This window comes from Plecotus auritus (assembly GCF_963455305.1).
Source record: "Plecotus auritus genome assembly, chromosome: 9".
Lineage (NCBI taxonomy): Eukaryota > Metazoa > Chordata > Mammalia > Chiroptera > Vespertilionidae > Plecotus > Plecotus auritus.
In genome coordinates, this window is record NC_137783.1 from 1,381,339 (window position 1) to 1,395,638 (window position 14,300).

General features: G+C 51.8%; 1 protein-coding gene across 2 annotated transcripts; it reads left to right on the top strand.

The window, feature by feature from the left end:
* Nucleotides 1-3,919: 3,919 nt before the first annotated feature.
* Nucleotides 3,920-14,019, top strand: BUB3 (BUB3 mitotic checkpoint protein; the record flags this gene model as incomplete). 2 transcript variants are annotated; one of them, XM_080641856.1, is made up of 8 exons in its annotated part: nt 3,920-4,008; nt 4,454-4,648; nt 5,119-5,188; nt 7,084-7,235; nt 9,571-9,729; nt 10,995-11,172; nt 11,428-11,644; nt 13,756-14,019. In XM_080641856.1, the coding sequence occupies exons 2-8, from the start codon at nt 4,454-4,456 to the stop codon at nt 13,763-13,765; spliced, it is 981 nt and encodes a 326-aa protein (XP_080497982.1). In that variant the 5' UTR covers nt 3,920-4,008. The 2 variants fall into 2 exon arrangements, with proteins under 2 accessions (XP_080497982.1, XP_080497983.1); XM_080641857.1 differs by lacking the exon at nt 13,756-14,019 and having other exon boundaries at nt 11,428-11,648.
* Nucleotides 14,020-14,300: the final 281 nt, after the last annotated feature.

Below are 14,300 nucleotides of genomic sequence, written 5' to 3' on the forward strand. Positions count from 1 at the left end.
GCTGGCTGGGGTGGCGTCCTCACATGTGGAAGGGTTTCTCGCTTGGGGCGGAGGGGTTTGGGGGGGGCGTTAGAAGAAGGCTGACTCGCCGCGCGTGGAGGGAGGGGCCGGGGTCAGGGGTTAAAGGTCGGGACGCCAACTGGCGGAACGTGAGCTGGATGGCACCCCGTTCCCCTCCCCGAATCCAGTTCGGAACCGGCGCCGAGAGGGACACAGGCCGGGAGGCAGGCGGACACCGGAGAGAGAGCGCCTTCCCAGCACCCGACCGCCTGGGGCTCGGCAGCAACAGGGCGTCGTGCGACTTGGTGAGCCATTGACCTGAGCGCCTCTCCAGGGGCGCAGGGCAGGTGGGGGCGCTGCCCGGACCAGGTCAAGAGCCCCTTTGCCCGCCCCCAGCCTGGCGCGAGCGGCCTGCAGCCGAGCCCAGGTCCCCGGCGGGTGGGCAGCGCTGTGCGCTCCGGGCGGCGCGGGAAGCGGGCGCGGGAAGGTGGCGCTTCGGCGGAGGAGGGAGGATCTGCGGCTGGACCCCAGGAGAGGAGCGCGGGGGGCGGGGGGCGGGGGGCGGGCGAAGGCACCTCTCCCGCGCCGTTTTGTTGGTGCTGGTGTTTGCATTGTGTGCGACTGAATAACGGGGTCGCGGGCCAGCGCGTGGCTGCTCGCGTGGAATGAAAGCTGGGGCGAGGCCTGGGCGCCCGGTTCGTGCCCGCGGTGAGGGCGCGGCGCGGCCGAGGGAACATGCAAATCTCAGTCTCCAAGGGCAGATCGCTGCCACCTGTTCCTTGCAAAACGTCAGAAGAGGAAGCCTGAGTTTAGGGGTGGCCGGTGGTTTGGGGTCACGTGAGACGAGCTCCAGACCCGGGGGGGGGGGCGTGGGACCCCCTTAGCGGGTGCTAAGGCGCGGGGAGTTCACATCGCGGGGCCGATCTCCTGTCTAGGAGGGCAGGTACGCGAGCGTTTGTGGAAGTACACGGAATACCCGCAACACCCCCCCTCCCCGTGACCCCAACAGTCTGCCTCTTGTCCAGGTTGAGGTCCTATTTTTTTCTTCTCACAGGAGATTTCATAAAAACCACAATTTATTTCGAGGTGACACCGGAAGGATGCCAATCCTGAGTCCTTTCGGTTGCATCGATTTCATTTCAATTGAGGCCAATTCACTAAGTAGCTACTGGGCCCTACTACATGCTGAGAATTATGCTAAATAGAGGATATTCCGAGAGAGAGAAAGTGACACGGGATCCGTTTCCTTCTGATTTATTTGGTACACACATTTTTATTTACTGATGGATTTGAGAGAGAGAGAGAGAGAGAGGTGGATTTGTTGTTCCACTTGCGATGCCTTCATTGGTTGATGCTTGTATGTGCCGGTAACACAGATTGAACTGAAACCTCTGGTGTCTGAGGAAGATGCTCTGACCAGCTGAGCGGGCCCGGCCGGGGCTGGTACACGTATTTTATTTCAAGAACCTTCTCCCTTCCCGGATGGCCCACTTTATTTCTTTCTTTATTTTTAAAAAAATATATTTTATTGATATTTTACAGAGAGGAAGGGAGAGGGATAGAGAGCTAGAAACATCGATGAGCTGCCTCCTGCACACCTCCCACTGGGGATGTGCCCGCAACCAAGGTACATGCCCTTCACCGGAATCGAACCTGGGACCCTTGAGTCTGCAGGCCGACGCTCCATCCACTGAGCCACACCGGTTTCGGCTGGCCCACTTTAAATGCTTCTTTTCCTCTGAAGTTGCTATTTGAATATTTCATGCAGAAATAACCAAATTGCTTTCCAGGGACCCCTTGCAAAGGAATAGTCCATCCATATCATTGTTGACTGCAGGCCAGCAGATGGTCTTTCTCAAGGGATGATGGTTTTAAAAATGTTGGGTCACTATATTCTCCTGGGGTTTCCCTTACAGCAAGTGGTTTCCTGTGGCCACTGTACTCGCTGAATGGCCGAATCTCGCCCTTGGGATTTTAGGGACGACCCCTTTACAGTTTGTCATGTGGTGGGTGTTCACTTTCTTACCAGTCCGGAGATCAGCAGACAACAGGATCCAACAGTCGTTAGTTTCTAGGAATTCCTCTCTCTTACAGACATTCACACACACACACACACACACGCACACACACAACTTTGCATTTGGATTTAAAATGTTGTTCAAGACTCCATCTTGGCCAGATTTCCTATCTCATGACCATCAATTCATTTGAATAATCAGCCAAATCATCAGCCTCCTTTCGGGGTCCAAACTGGATTTAAAAGATTGACGTTTCTTAAAACTCAAATGGAGTCTGGTTGCAACTGCATGCCCGGAGGGACCTGAATCATACACCCAGTGGATAATGAAATACACTTGGATTTTATTAGAGGATAATTCATGCTCAGAATCTCGAAGCACTAATGTAATTAAATAAGCGATGGGGAGAAGGAACGAAATAAAATTATTTGGGTATAAAATTATTTAGCTAAAGTTAGAATGGAGGCAAGGCACTGTATTTTAAAATTCTGAACCTAGCCATTAACTTGTTGAAAGAGAGGAGATAGAGAAGCCAGTGTGAGGGCTGGGGAGGAGGGAGGGCAAGAATCTGACCTTCAGCAGTGGTGTTACTATACAGTGGGGAGAAGAGTGGTGGTGTGTGCAGTTATTGTGTCAAGAATCAGATAAAGAATTGCACCTGAGTCAGCGGGTGTGCATGCATAAAGACCAAACTTTTTCTCTCTATCAATGCACCTTAAAAGTCACTTTAACCTCAACAATTTCCTCTCACTTTATACTAAGTTACATAATAACCTAAGATTTTTTTTTCACAAAAGGCAGTGAAAAAGAGGTTATAGCATGGATTACCTTGAACAATTTCAGTGTTTTTGATATTTAAGAGTAACCGAGTCACAGCATTCTAGTTACAAATTAAGTATTGCTTTTCTTTCATGGAGATCAAATTATTTCTTAATACAGAGGCGACCTTCTTGATTATTCTGTTTGTGGAGGATTCTAGAAACTGAAAATGGAGCAAACTGAGCTCAAAATTCTGGGGAGTTGTTGGGGTGGGGGTGCGGTGGATAGGGAGGAGCTTATAGGTGGCATTTTAAGACCCTATTTTAATGTATGTCTAAAAGGAGCTTTTGAACTTTAACACATTGCAAATTATTTGTTCGCCAGTCTGTCCACCCCTCTGGACAGGGAGTTCCTCCAGAGCAAGGACGGTCTGATTAATGCATCTGCCCAGCCCCTCACCAGGCCTGGCACACAGTAGGCACTCAAATGTTTGTGGAAAGATGCAACGGAGAGATAAAGCATAGTATAAATATGTATGAGTTTCTGTTAGATCAACAGGAAATGAGAGACGCCGGTTCATGGGTGGGACCTCCAGGAAAATGAGAAAAAAACTCAGGGCAAAATAATGCAGTTCATTAGAGTAAGTATTTCCTTCTCTATTCCAATTTTTGGTTAACTTCATGAGTGTATGTATGTCCAGTGGAAGGGAGAATAATTTAGCTCTATAGAAATATTGACCACAATGGGGTTCTTGCGTCTGCGAAATTAACTCAGATGGGGAAGGAGCTACGCTTCGAACCCCAAAGAGCATCTTTCCCTCCTAGTCAGTATTTAGAGGACTGGAAGGACGTCGGTCCCAGGGAGACTACATCTCCCAGCGTGCCGCACACGTGTCCGAGAAGACGTAAACCCAGTCTTGGCGCGATGCTCCTTGGGAGTTGTAGTTTTCACTCGGTCAGCACTAGCCAGGGGTGCCTCAGCTCAGTGGTAGTGCGAGACCACGTGATCGGAAAAGCCGCGGTTTGCCTTTGAGCCGGAAGAGGATGACTGGGTTGACCGACGCCCGAGCAGGCCAATCGTCTGCCTAGTCTGAGACGTTGGCGTTTGAAATCACCCAATGGCAGGCGAACACTGGAGCTTCCTCCCCGCCCACTTGGCCCAGCCCGCAAGAGCTCGGAGCGCGGCGAGGCGGCGGGAGTGGCGGCCCAGTTGATTCTGCGGGGAAGTCAAGGTAGCGGGCAGGGCGACGGGGCGCTCCAGCGGGCTCCCCCGGGCGCGGGGCTGCGGGAGCCGTCCGCAGGGACCCCGCTTCCCTTCCAATCCCTTTCCTTTCATTTTAGGAGCATCCGGGCCGGCAGGCCCCAGGGGGGAGGGGCCGAGGTGCGGAGCCCGCGGCGGGGGAGGGTGCGGGGGCTGGAATCAGGGGTGCGGAGGAGCGGGCCGGGGCGCTCTTGGGGCGGCGGGGGACAGGGGAGTCCCGACCGGGGGCGGGGGTGGGGGGGATGGGGAGTCCTGTCCGCGGTGGGCGCGCAGGCTCTGCGCAGGCGCGGAGGCCCGGTCCCCGAGATTTTCTGGGTCCCTTTCCTGCGAGGTTCCCCGACCCAGCCCCAGCCCCGGCCCCGTCCCCGTTCCCAGCCCCGTCCCCTACGGGTCTTTGACCGGCGCTTGTCCCGCAGATGACCGGCTCTAACGAGTTCAAGCTGAACCAGCCGCCCGAGGACGGCATCTCCTCGGTGAAGTTCAGCCCCAACACCTCGCAGTTCCTGCTCGTGTCGTCCTGGGACACGTCGGTGCGGCTCTACGACGTGCCGGCCAACTCGCTGCGGCTCAAGTACCAGCACTCGGGCGCCGTCCTGGACTGCGCCTTCTACGTAGGTGTCCGCCCCGCCTCCGCGGCCGGTCCCGCGCCCGTGGCAGCCCTCCTCTGGCGCCGCGCCGGGCAGAGGCTCTGTCCCCGCCGTGGGGTTATTGGGGCGGCCCTTTGCATGTTCCCAGATACCTGCCTGGGCGGTGGGGACGTGCAGACGTCCGGGACCCGGTCTCCCCTGAAAAGTGGAGTGAACAGCCCTGCGAACGGCCCTGATCTGGGACAGTCGCGTTTGACATGTGCCACCCGACGTGCAGGAATGGGTGTCCTCCCTAGCGCCCCCCCGACGGCGGTGTCCTGGGTGTCCGTGGCCACTGGGGTGCTTTATTTTGTGAGCTGTGTTTTTTTTTTGCTGAGAGGGAGAGTTAAGGCCCGCCTACGTCACCCTGAGCCTAAACTGGACGGCTGGCCGGGATTTGCAAACCATCTCTGAAGCTCTGTGCGTTTCAAATGACCCGAACCTTTATTTTGTAGGACCCAACCCATGCCTGGAGCGGGGGATTAGATAACCAATTGAAAATGCACGATTTGAACACGGATCAAGGTAACCTGGCCTTTTGTCGGCCTGTTGGCGCCGCGGGTGTGGGGGGGGGGGTGAGTGCCTCTTCGGAGAGGAGATGTCGAATTGCTAATTCCTCGGTGGGTCAGGTACAGGCACAAGGCTTCCATTTAGGACTTTTTGTTTAAGTCCGGGGTTGGCAAACTGCGCTCGCGAGCCACATGCGGCTCTTCGGCCCCTTGAGTGCGGCTCTTCCACAAAACACCACGGCCTGGGCGAGTCTATTTTGAAGAAGTGGCGTTAGAAGAAGTTTTAAGTTTTAAAAAATTGGGCTCTCGAAAGAAATTTCCATCGTTGTGCTGTTGGTATTTGGCTCTGTTGACTAACGAGTTTGCCGACCACTGGTTTAAGTGATTGGACCAGTAAGTCACCGGTCACCACGCAGTGGGTGCGTGCTTCTTCAGGAAGGCCCCTCCCGAGCCCCATCTCCACTGCGTGCATGAGGGCACCTACTTGGCCCTTGACCTGGTCCTCAGAGGTGGGCTGGCGGCTTCGAGGACGGACTGATGTTTCAGTTCTCCTTTCAGAAGCCCGTTTAATTTAGATGGAGGGAGGTGGGTTTTAAAAAGCCTGATGTTCTGAAGTAAAACAGCCCGGGGCCGTGTCACTCCTCCTGGGTCATTGCTTAGCAGAGAGCAGGCTTCAGTCACTTACGACTGACAACAGGAGGGCGTTATCTCTTAGTCAGCCTGCTCAGGGCGGGTGGGAAGGGACCACGGAGCAGAGAGGTGGAGCCCAGTGCACAGAGCTCTCAGGCCGAGCTTATGAGTTAGGTTTTGCTTTGGGGGTTGGTGCGTACACGTGCTTTAGACAAAGACGTATCTGAAGGAGACGCACGCCGCAGATGGACTGGATGAGTAGTGGGGCAGCGGGAGGGTGGGTAGAGGAGGGGCACAATATTTTGTCAGAAAAAGGAGCCCCGTTAGAAGAGGTGTCTGCAGGAAAGCCACTCTGCGCTGTCTCCCACAGCGGCACCTGGTTGGTTACACTGGCCCCAGCTTACTCCACAGAGCAAGTTACTTGGCAGGTGTAGGTCCTGTCTGTTCAAAAGCAGGAAAAAACTGAAAAGTGAACTTAGAAACATTTTCGATGCTGGAGACCGTAGTTAAGGGAATTAGCTGTTTATTTTCCAAAGGTCATTGCCCAACCTGGTGAGCTTTTTTTCTTTTTTAGATGACATATATTTTTAAGCAAGTGGCTTTCCTGTTTGAGGATCAGGATCACGTACCGTTCTTTATTGTATCCTGAGCATTGGACACAGATGCCGGCACACAGTAGACATTCAGTAGATGCTAATTGAATGAATGAATGAGATAGTGAAGAGTTGAAATTGAAAGGAAAGAAATGGTATTGGAAATTTGGCCCATCATGCAAACCAAGTGAATTAATCATAAGATTCCATGCTTTCTTCATCTCCAGATCTCAGATCATCTGTTACCACTTTAGTAAGTTTTTTACAAGCATTGGCTTAATTTGGTGAGTTTTATTCAGGCCTAGAAGACAAGTTGCCTACTCATGTCTTTATTCAGCATGCATTTCTTGAGCACCTGCCATATATCAGAACTAGACACAGTCATAACAGCAGAGTTAAACTAGGTCCCCTCCTTAAAGGGATCCAGAATCCGGTGAGGACAATAAGATGAGCTATCGTTTTACTGTAATCTGAGGTTCAGGGCAGCCTCGGAGACGCACCAGACTGCTGGACGGCGGGCAGGGCGTGGCGGCTCTGTGGCCAGGGGGAAATCCTTCTGCGTGCAGCCGTTTCCCTAGCGGCGGCCGAAGTGGACTCGTTACAGGGGAACGGACGCTTCCTTCTGCTCACTCAAGAATCTTGGGGTGGCAGACGTAGTAAAACCAGGTGCCTCTTGTTTTTCCCGTAGAAAATCTTGTGGGAACTCACGATGCCCCCATCAGATGTGTTGAGTACTGTCCGGAAGTAAACGTCATGGTCACTGGGAGCTGGGATCAGACTGTTAAGCTGTGGGATCCCAGAACGCCTTGTAACGCTGGCACCTTCTCTCAGCCCGAAAAGGTAGGTCGTGCTCGTCACCGCCGTGCGGTCCACGGGAGGACTGCGTAGTGGCTGTGGAGGTTGAGGCTGCGCAGGTTTATTTTACAAACCCACACACACAGAGGTACTGCGATGCGAAGGAAGATTTACTTCGTTCACCGTTTTCTGTCTGGGTCCTGTTTGTGCTGGAGAACAGCAGCCTAAGTGACAGATGTCGGGGCCGCTAGCGCTTCCTGCCCCAGGCCTGAGATTTCACAGGAGGCCTTTAGCAGAGACGGCTCCGACCAAAACGGGGGGGGGGGGGGGGGGGGGCGGGGGACTCTCATTCGCTCAGGACCGAGGCTTCGTTGGCGTTTGCTGTTAGCATTTCGGGTTAGCGAGAGGCCTGGTCTCTGTTCCCTGGCTTCCACCAGTTATTTATTTATTTACTGACGTTTAACACCGACGGGCGTCGTTGGAAGGCTCCAGTGACCCAGGCTTCTTAAAACGGAGCCCCTGCGTCTTACTCTAACCTCTCGATCTGCACAGTGAAAGGGGAAGGGAGCATTCTTGCTGCAGCCTCATCAGACACGACCAAGTGGTAGTTAATTTTAAAGATGGATTGTGTGAGCGGCGCGGAGGTATCCTTCACTTGGTCTATTTCCTCCGTGTAAACACTCCTCGGCTCCCGGTCACCGTCCTTAAACGCTGGAGTGCATCCAAAGAGCCATTATTTTTGTCACTTCGGAGTCGAATCTACACCCTGGCAAGACCTTTGTTCAGAATGAAATAATTGCATTGTTTCTAGTTTTGATATATGGTTGCATGTAACATGTTAAGAGCTGTGATAAATTGCTGACAGAATATCATGTAATGGACAGCCACACTGAATCAAGCTGCTTATTGGTTCAGCGAGGTTCATTATGTCAGTTTTTTTAATACTTCCTTTGACAGATGTATGGACCTCGTCAGTAGCCTGACAGTGGCTTCACGTGATTGATGATCGGAGGGGGTAGAAAGCACAGTTAGACTCTCTGTCACCTGTATAAAGATTTAAGATAAAATTCCCGGTCCGATTGTCCTGTTATAAAGTGATTTCTTTCTGGGTTCTGTGGTTTTTAAGTTTGCTGTTTTATGTGACTTAGGTTAATTTCTATTTTCTACAAACATTTTGTTTTCTGAATAAAATATGGTTAATTTCAGTATGTCTATATGTAAGTATATCTGTATTAAATCGACTGTTTTGAATCTTTTTAATTCCTCATTTTTCCCTTGGTCAAAATAATTGTTGAATTTTAAGGCCAGATTGTGGTGATGTTGGGTTGTTGCATTGTTAACCCTAACTTGTTTTTTTTTTTTTTTGACTGTTGGTATGTAGTTAACATATTAGTGGTGATGAACCATGTGGCTTAATGTGTTAAAGGGCTGTCTTACCATGATACAGGCCTTATCATTTTTGTATAATGATTCTTCAGGTGTTAAAATATTACATCGGGTTAGAGTTGCTAAAACCTAAGTTTAGAGCTGCTCATTAACGGAGAAATAATCAGAGAACAATTTGTATTTGAAGTCTAGATTATCAAAAGATTTAACAGGGTCAGGAAAGTACATTTTGCCACCCTTTTCAAGAATTTGCTATCTTGACTTGATTTCCGAGCACATATTTGAAAGGAACGCTTTTAAATCCTTGCAGATATTTATTACTTATTATAAAGGAGTTTTTGTGGGAGGGGTTTTACTGTTGCAGAGGGGCGCCATGAGGGAAAATACTTGGATGGGGAAATGCTTTTCAGGTTTTTCCTAAAGATGCGCTCTGTGTGCGTGTGGCTCTGCTGTGGGCACAGGAACGGCCTTTGTCGTGGGCGCACCGAAGAGCCGGGCGCCAGTGAGGTGCCCTCCCTCCCTCCCCGGGACGGGCCTCTCGGGGTCTGACAGCCGGAAGGCCTGAAGTCCTGCTCCAGAGGTGGTCCCAGAAGGGTCCCTGGAAAGTGATGGTCTGTGAAAAGCAGAGCCTCTGGCTTGGTTGTCTCCTTTCTGAATGTCTTATGCTTGAACGTCGGCACTAAATGAAACGAGGTCGGAAAGGCTGTTTAAAAATTTAATGTGTTTTCGTAACGAGAATTCCTCAAAAGCGTTTTTGGAATTAACTAGAACGTACATTATATGATACGCGGTTAAGCGTTAAGAATATCTTGGGTTTGTTATTTTGTATGGGTGAGTTGGTTTGTGTAACTATAGTATTTAAAATAGTATTTACAGTTTGGGAATCTGATCCGTTCACTTTTCTATGGTTTTAGGGTTGGCGGGTTTTATTTTGGGGCAAAGTGTCATTTGTAGGCAAGGAGGTGATTTTCCCACGTTTCGGTCTCCCCTGAAGGTGTACACCCTCTCGGTATCGGGAGACAGGCTGATCGTGGGCACGGCGGGCCGCAGGGTGCTGGTGTGGGACCTGCGGAACATGGGCTACGTGCAGCAGCGCCGCGAGTCCAGCCTCAAGTACCAGACGCGCTGCATCCGGGCGTTTCCCAACAAGCAGGTGCTGGCCTCGCCCTCGCCCTCGCCCCGGGTTTTGGGATTTGGGATTTGTAAATAATAGGGTCTTCTATAATCATGACTTGCTTGCTGCCTTTTAAATAAAAACTTGGTCCTGCCTTTGGAGTAGATTTAGAAATGGTGCGGTATGTTTTTGACATCCTTTGTTAGAAGGGAGTGTGTTGGCCCAATTTTAGCGATGACCTTGATGTTCAGGGAGGCCGAGTAATTTGCCCGCGGTCTGATAGAACCTTCTGATTTCTTGCTGATCCTGGTTCAGGAGGATTGACAGACACAGTAGTCAAGGAGAGCTTTATTTCAGTTTACACGCCAGTGAGTTCAGATTTGAATCTGGCAATTCCGGGCTATGGGATTGGCTGTCTCCTCTCTCTCTCTCTCTCTCTCTCTCTCTCTCTCTCTCTCTCTCTCTCTCTCACAGTTCTTCAGCGAGCGTAGCCGCAGAACCGGGACTTTAGAAGCCCGCCCCTGCGTTCGGGAGGCGGTGCCCTCTAACACTGACTCTTGTGCTCTTGTGCGGGGTCAGCCTTTCATCCCCGCTAACGAGCTTGCCCTGAGCAGCACGAGCCCCTGTCCGCAGGCCCCCGGGGTGGGGGGGGGGGGAGTGGCGGTGTGGGGGTGGCGGGCGCCTGCAGGAGGAAGGGTCCTTACACACAGCCGCTCTTGGAGGCCTCGAGTCCTAGCGGCTGTGGAGCTGAGGCAGGGATGTCAGCGTTCTCTGCTCCTTTACCTGGAAGGCGAGGGCCTCAAACGGGGTCACATTTTTCCCTTCAAAATATTTCATTGAAAACAAGGAATTGCAGTTACTTCAAACTTGAGAGATTTAACTACATGATTAAAATATGCTTGCATTTTAAATATTTTTATGTCCTATCTGAAATTTTGTCAATTTCTCCAGTTTATAATGGAAGTTTAGCTAAAAGTAAGATTTGACTGATTTCCTTGTCTCCATAGTAGTTTTTCAATAGTAAATCCCTTATACCTTGAAGAATTAAAGAAATAGATTCTATGTTTTTCTTGTCTTTTGCTTTGACATCGAGAACAAGTGATGATTGTCTCATTTTCCTGACAAAGCCAAGTCTTAGCTTCGGGATGTTTCGGACCATTGTCACTGTTGGTGTAGCCTGAGCACTTGGCGGCCTGGCCATGCTTTCTGAAGTCACCTTCCTCCGTGCGGGTGGGGTGGCGTGGGGTGAGTGCCTGGGCCTGCCGTGGATTCACACCTCGGCTCCTCTGGTCCCCTCTCGGCAGGGTTACGTGTTGAGCTCTATTGAAGGCCGCGTGGCGGTGGAGTACTTGGACCCCAGCCCTGAGGTGCAGAAGAAGAAATACGCCTTCAAGTGTCACAGGCTGAAGGAGAATAACATTGAGCACATTTACCCGGTCAATGCCATTTCCTTCCACAACCTCCACAACACGTTCGCCACAGGTACGGTCCGCCTGTTAGCCTGTGTCTGCAGCTGAGGGAGCCGCCGTTCGCTGCGGCCACTAGAGGTTGACCCGTTGGCAGAGCTTTGAAAGGATGTGCTTGCTTTTTGTGTTGAGAGGGAGTGAGTCTGGCACAGTGCTTCTTGGGGGAATATTCTCTGTGATCTTAAAAAGAACCATTTGTGACGATAACCGTTATTTCTGTATCTGCTCTTAAGGGTCATTTTGACTTTTCCAAAATTATTTGCCTTACAAGGTGGTTCTGATGGATTTGTAAATATTTGGGATCCATTTAATAAAAAGCGGCTGTGCCAGTTCCATCGGTACCCCACCAGCATTGCGTCACTGGCCTTCAGCAACGATGGGACCACGCTTGCCATAGCATCATCATACATGTATGAAATGGACGACACGGAGCATCCCGAAGATGGGATCTTCATTCGCCAAGTGACAGATGCAGAAACAAAGCCCAAGTGAGTACGCTTCACCTGTGGTTGAGCCTCTGCGCGCATTCACCCCGGGGCTTATTAATTTTTCCAAATTCATGAATAGCGTTGTTGATGCCTGCTTGATAGCACAGCGGACTGCGGGCGGGAGTTGATTTTATCTTGTTCTCCCAAGCTTTCAATATCCGTGGGTTGATAGACGTCTGATGGATAAAATTGTGCCTGGTTGTTCTGTAGGGAAGAATGTCAAACCCTCGTTCTTCTTGACTAGGCCCTGTTATTGAGTCTCGGGAGTTATTACCAGCTCATTGCTTGGAAATTAAGTTGAGGAATTCAAGAATTATTTAAGCAAATTCTATTTAAGATATGTAAAAATGTGAACTGCCGAAAAGCGTGCCCCTCCACAGAGGTGGTCTCTGTAATGTCTGCACAAAAGGGACGGCCTGCGGGTTACCGGGAACGCAGACCGCCTGGGCCCTTGGCCGACGGGGACCGTTCACAGGTTTTGGGCCCAGCAGGGCCAGCTCGTTCCTGAATGACCCGCGCAGGCTCAAGGGGCAGCTGTGCCTCGGCACTTGGGACCCGTGACCCCCTCCCCGGGCTCTCGGCCTGTTGCGTGTCCCTCTGCACCAGGCCCTGCAGGAAGGCCTTGGGGATGTGCTCAGGGTCCCTCTCTCTCCGAGTGGAAATGGTCCAGCACCCCAGCACCCGTGAGCAATGGGTTGAGTCTCTGCGAGGGGCAGAGTGTGAAATGCTGGCGATCATGGTACTTGCACAGGCGGGACCTGAGGGGCTGGCACGGGAAGCCTGGTAAAGGCTGTGCTGGCATCTGCGCGCTCTCTGCCCCCCCCCCCGCCCCCCCATCTCTCTCATCTCTTGTCCTGGCCGGCCATTCTGACCTCATGCTGTTCTGTTCTCTTTGGAACTTGTAGGCCACCATGTACTTGACAAGATTGCATTTACTTAAGTGCCATGTTGATGATGATAAAACAATTCCTACCCTCCAATGGTGGGTTTATCACTGTTAACCAAGAACCCGGAGAAAACGTTAATTTTAATGTTACAGGAACCTGAACATAAGGCATAAGAGGTTTTCATTGATTTTGTTTTGTAAACAAACACTTCTTACGTGCATGGATGGGATGGCTGATGGTTTGCTGCGCTCAAGGTATTCATTCGGGCAAACGGAACTGGAGCAGTGACTGCGCTTTTGAGAGTCCGTTTGACCTTGCTGGTCTTGCCTCCGCTGTGGGAGTGAATGTGCGTGAAGAGAGCTGGGTAATAGAATCCCTTTGCGGTTCTTCTGGGCCTCGAGTGTGGAGGGGAGGCTCTGCGGCCCTTTTTTCTGCTGCTGCTGCCCGCGCTCGTCCCAAGCTGCTCAGACTGCCCACGAGGAGGTTAATCTACAATTAAACAGCATTTCCTCCTCCTTAGTCCGTTCTTCTCTGAAGCAGATGGTTCATCATTTCCTGGGCTGTTAAACAAAGCGAGGTTAGGGTAGACTCTGGGGAATCGGCTACTTTTCAATCTTATTAGGGTGCAGAAGGAAAACTAATAAGAAAACCTCCTAACATCATTTTGTGCCTGTACACAATTATTTATTAGCAAACAATTGATCCCAGAAGGGCGAATTGCTTGAGTCAGTAACGAGCGGAGAAAAGACAGACCCTATCTGTGTATTTGGAAAAATAATTGTAACGTAATTGCCGTGCATTTAGACAGGCATCTATTTGGACCTGTTTCTATCGCTAAGTGAGTTTTGGGAAACATTAATGAGGTTTACATATTTTCCTGACATTTATATAGTTCTCCTGTCCATCCCAGTTGCCCAGCCGCTGGTGATTACGGTTAAAAAGGAAAAATGGCAGCGAGGCCGCGATGCATTCAGCGAGGCCCTGCAGCCGGGCACACACTAGGCCGGCCTGTTCTGGGTGCTTCCCTGGGCCTGTGGCTCACGGGCTGGCTCACATGCAGATGTGGCTGTGAAAGGGCCTGGACCGGGACTGCACGTGTGTGACCCGGGACGTGTGTAAGGAATTGTTCGGATGCAGAGCGAGGTCTCATTTTGATGGTCAGCGTTTCAGTGAAAACTTCGTGTGCGCCTGGCCCGTCTGTTGAACCGTCTTTTCTCGTTGCAGGTCCACCTAGCCGTCGGCGCACGTGGCTGCCCTCCCTGTGGAAAGCCCGGCTTCCCTCCGGCGCGCTGTGGCGTTGGGTCCCCAGAGGAGTGCGGTGCTCTGTCCGCCGCCGCTCGCCTGCGCGGGCCTGGGCGGGAGTCTTGTCCCGGCATCTGTCTCCACAGGCCCCGGTGCTTTTTCCGAGCAGCTTGAGCTTTTTGTAAAATAACCCGAACCTGGTGTGTCGCTGTCCAATAAAGCCGAGAGGCAGACCCTCCCGTCTTGGATGGTGGTTCGTGTGGGTGATTGATGTGCTTTATTGTAAGAGGCAGAGCTCCCGCATCGGGCCTGGTGGGCGGACCTGGTACCTCCGGCCACGCTCCTCCCGTCCACTCCTCCCGTCCACTCCTCCCGTCCTGCCCGCTCCTCCCGTCCACTCCTCCCGTCCACTCCTCCCGTCCTGCCGTCCTGCCCGCTCCTCCCGTCCACTCCTCCCGTCCACTCCTCCCTTCCTGCCGTCCTGCCCGCTCCTCCCGTCCACTCCTCCCATCCTGCCGTCCTGCCCA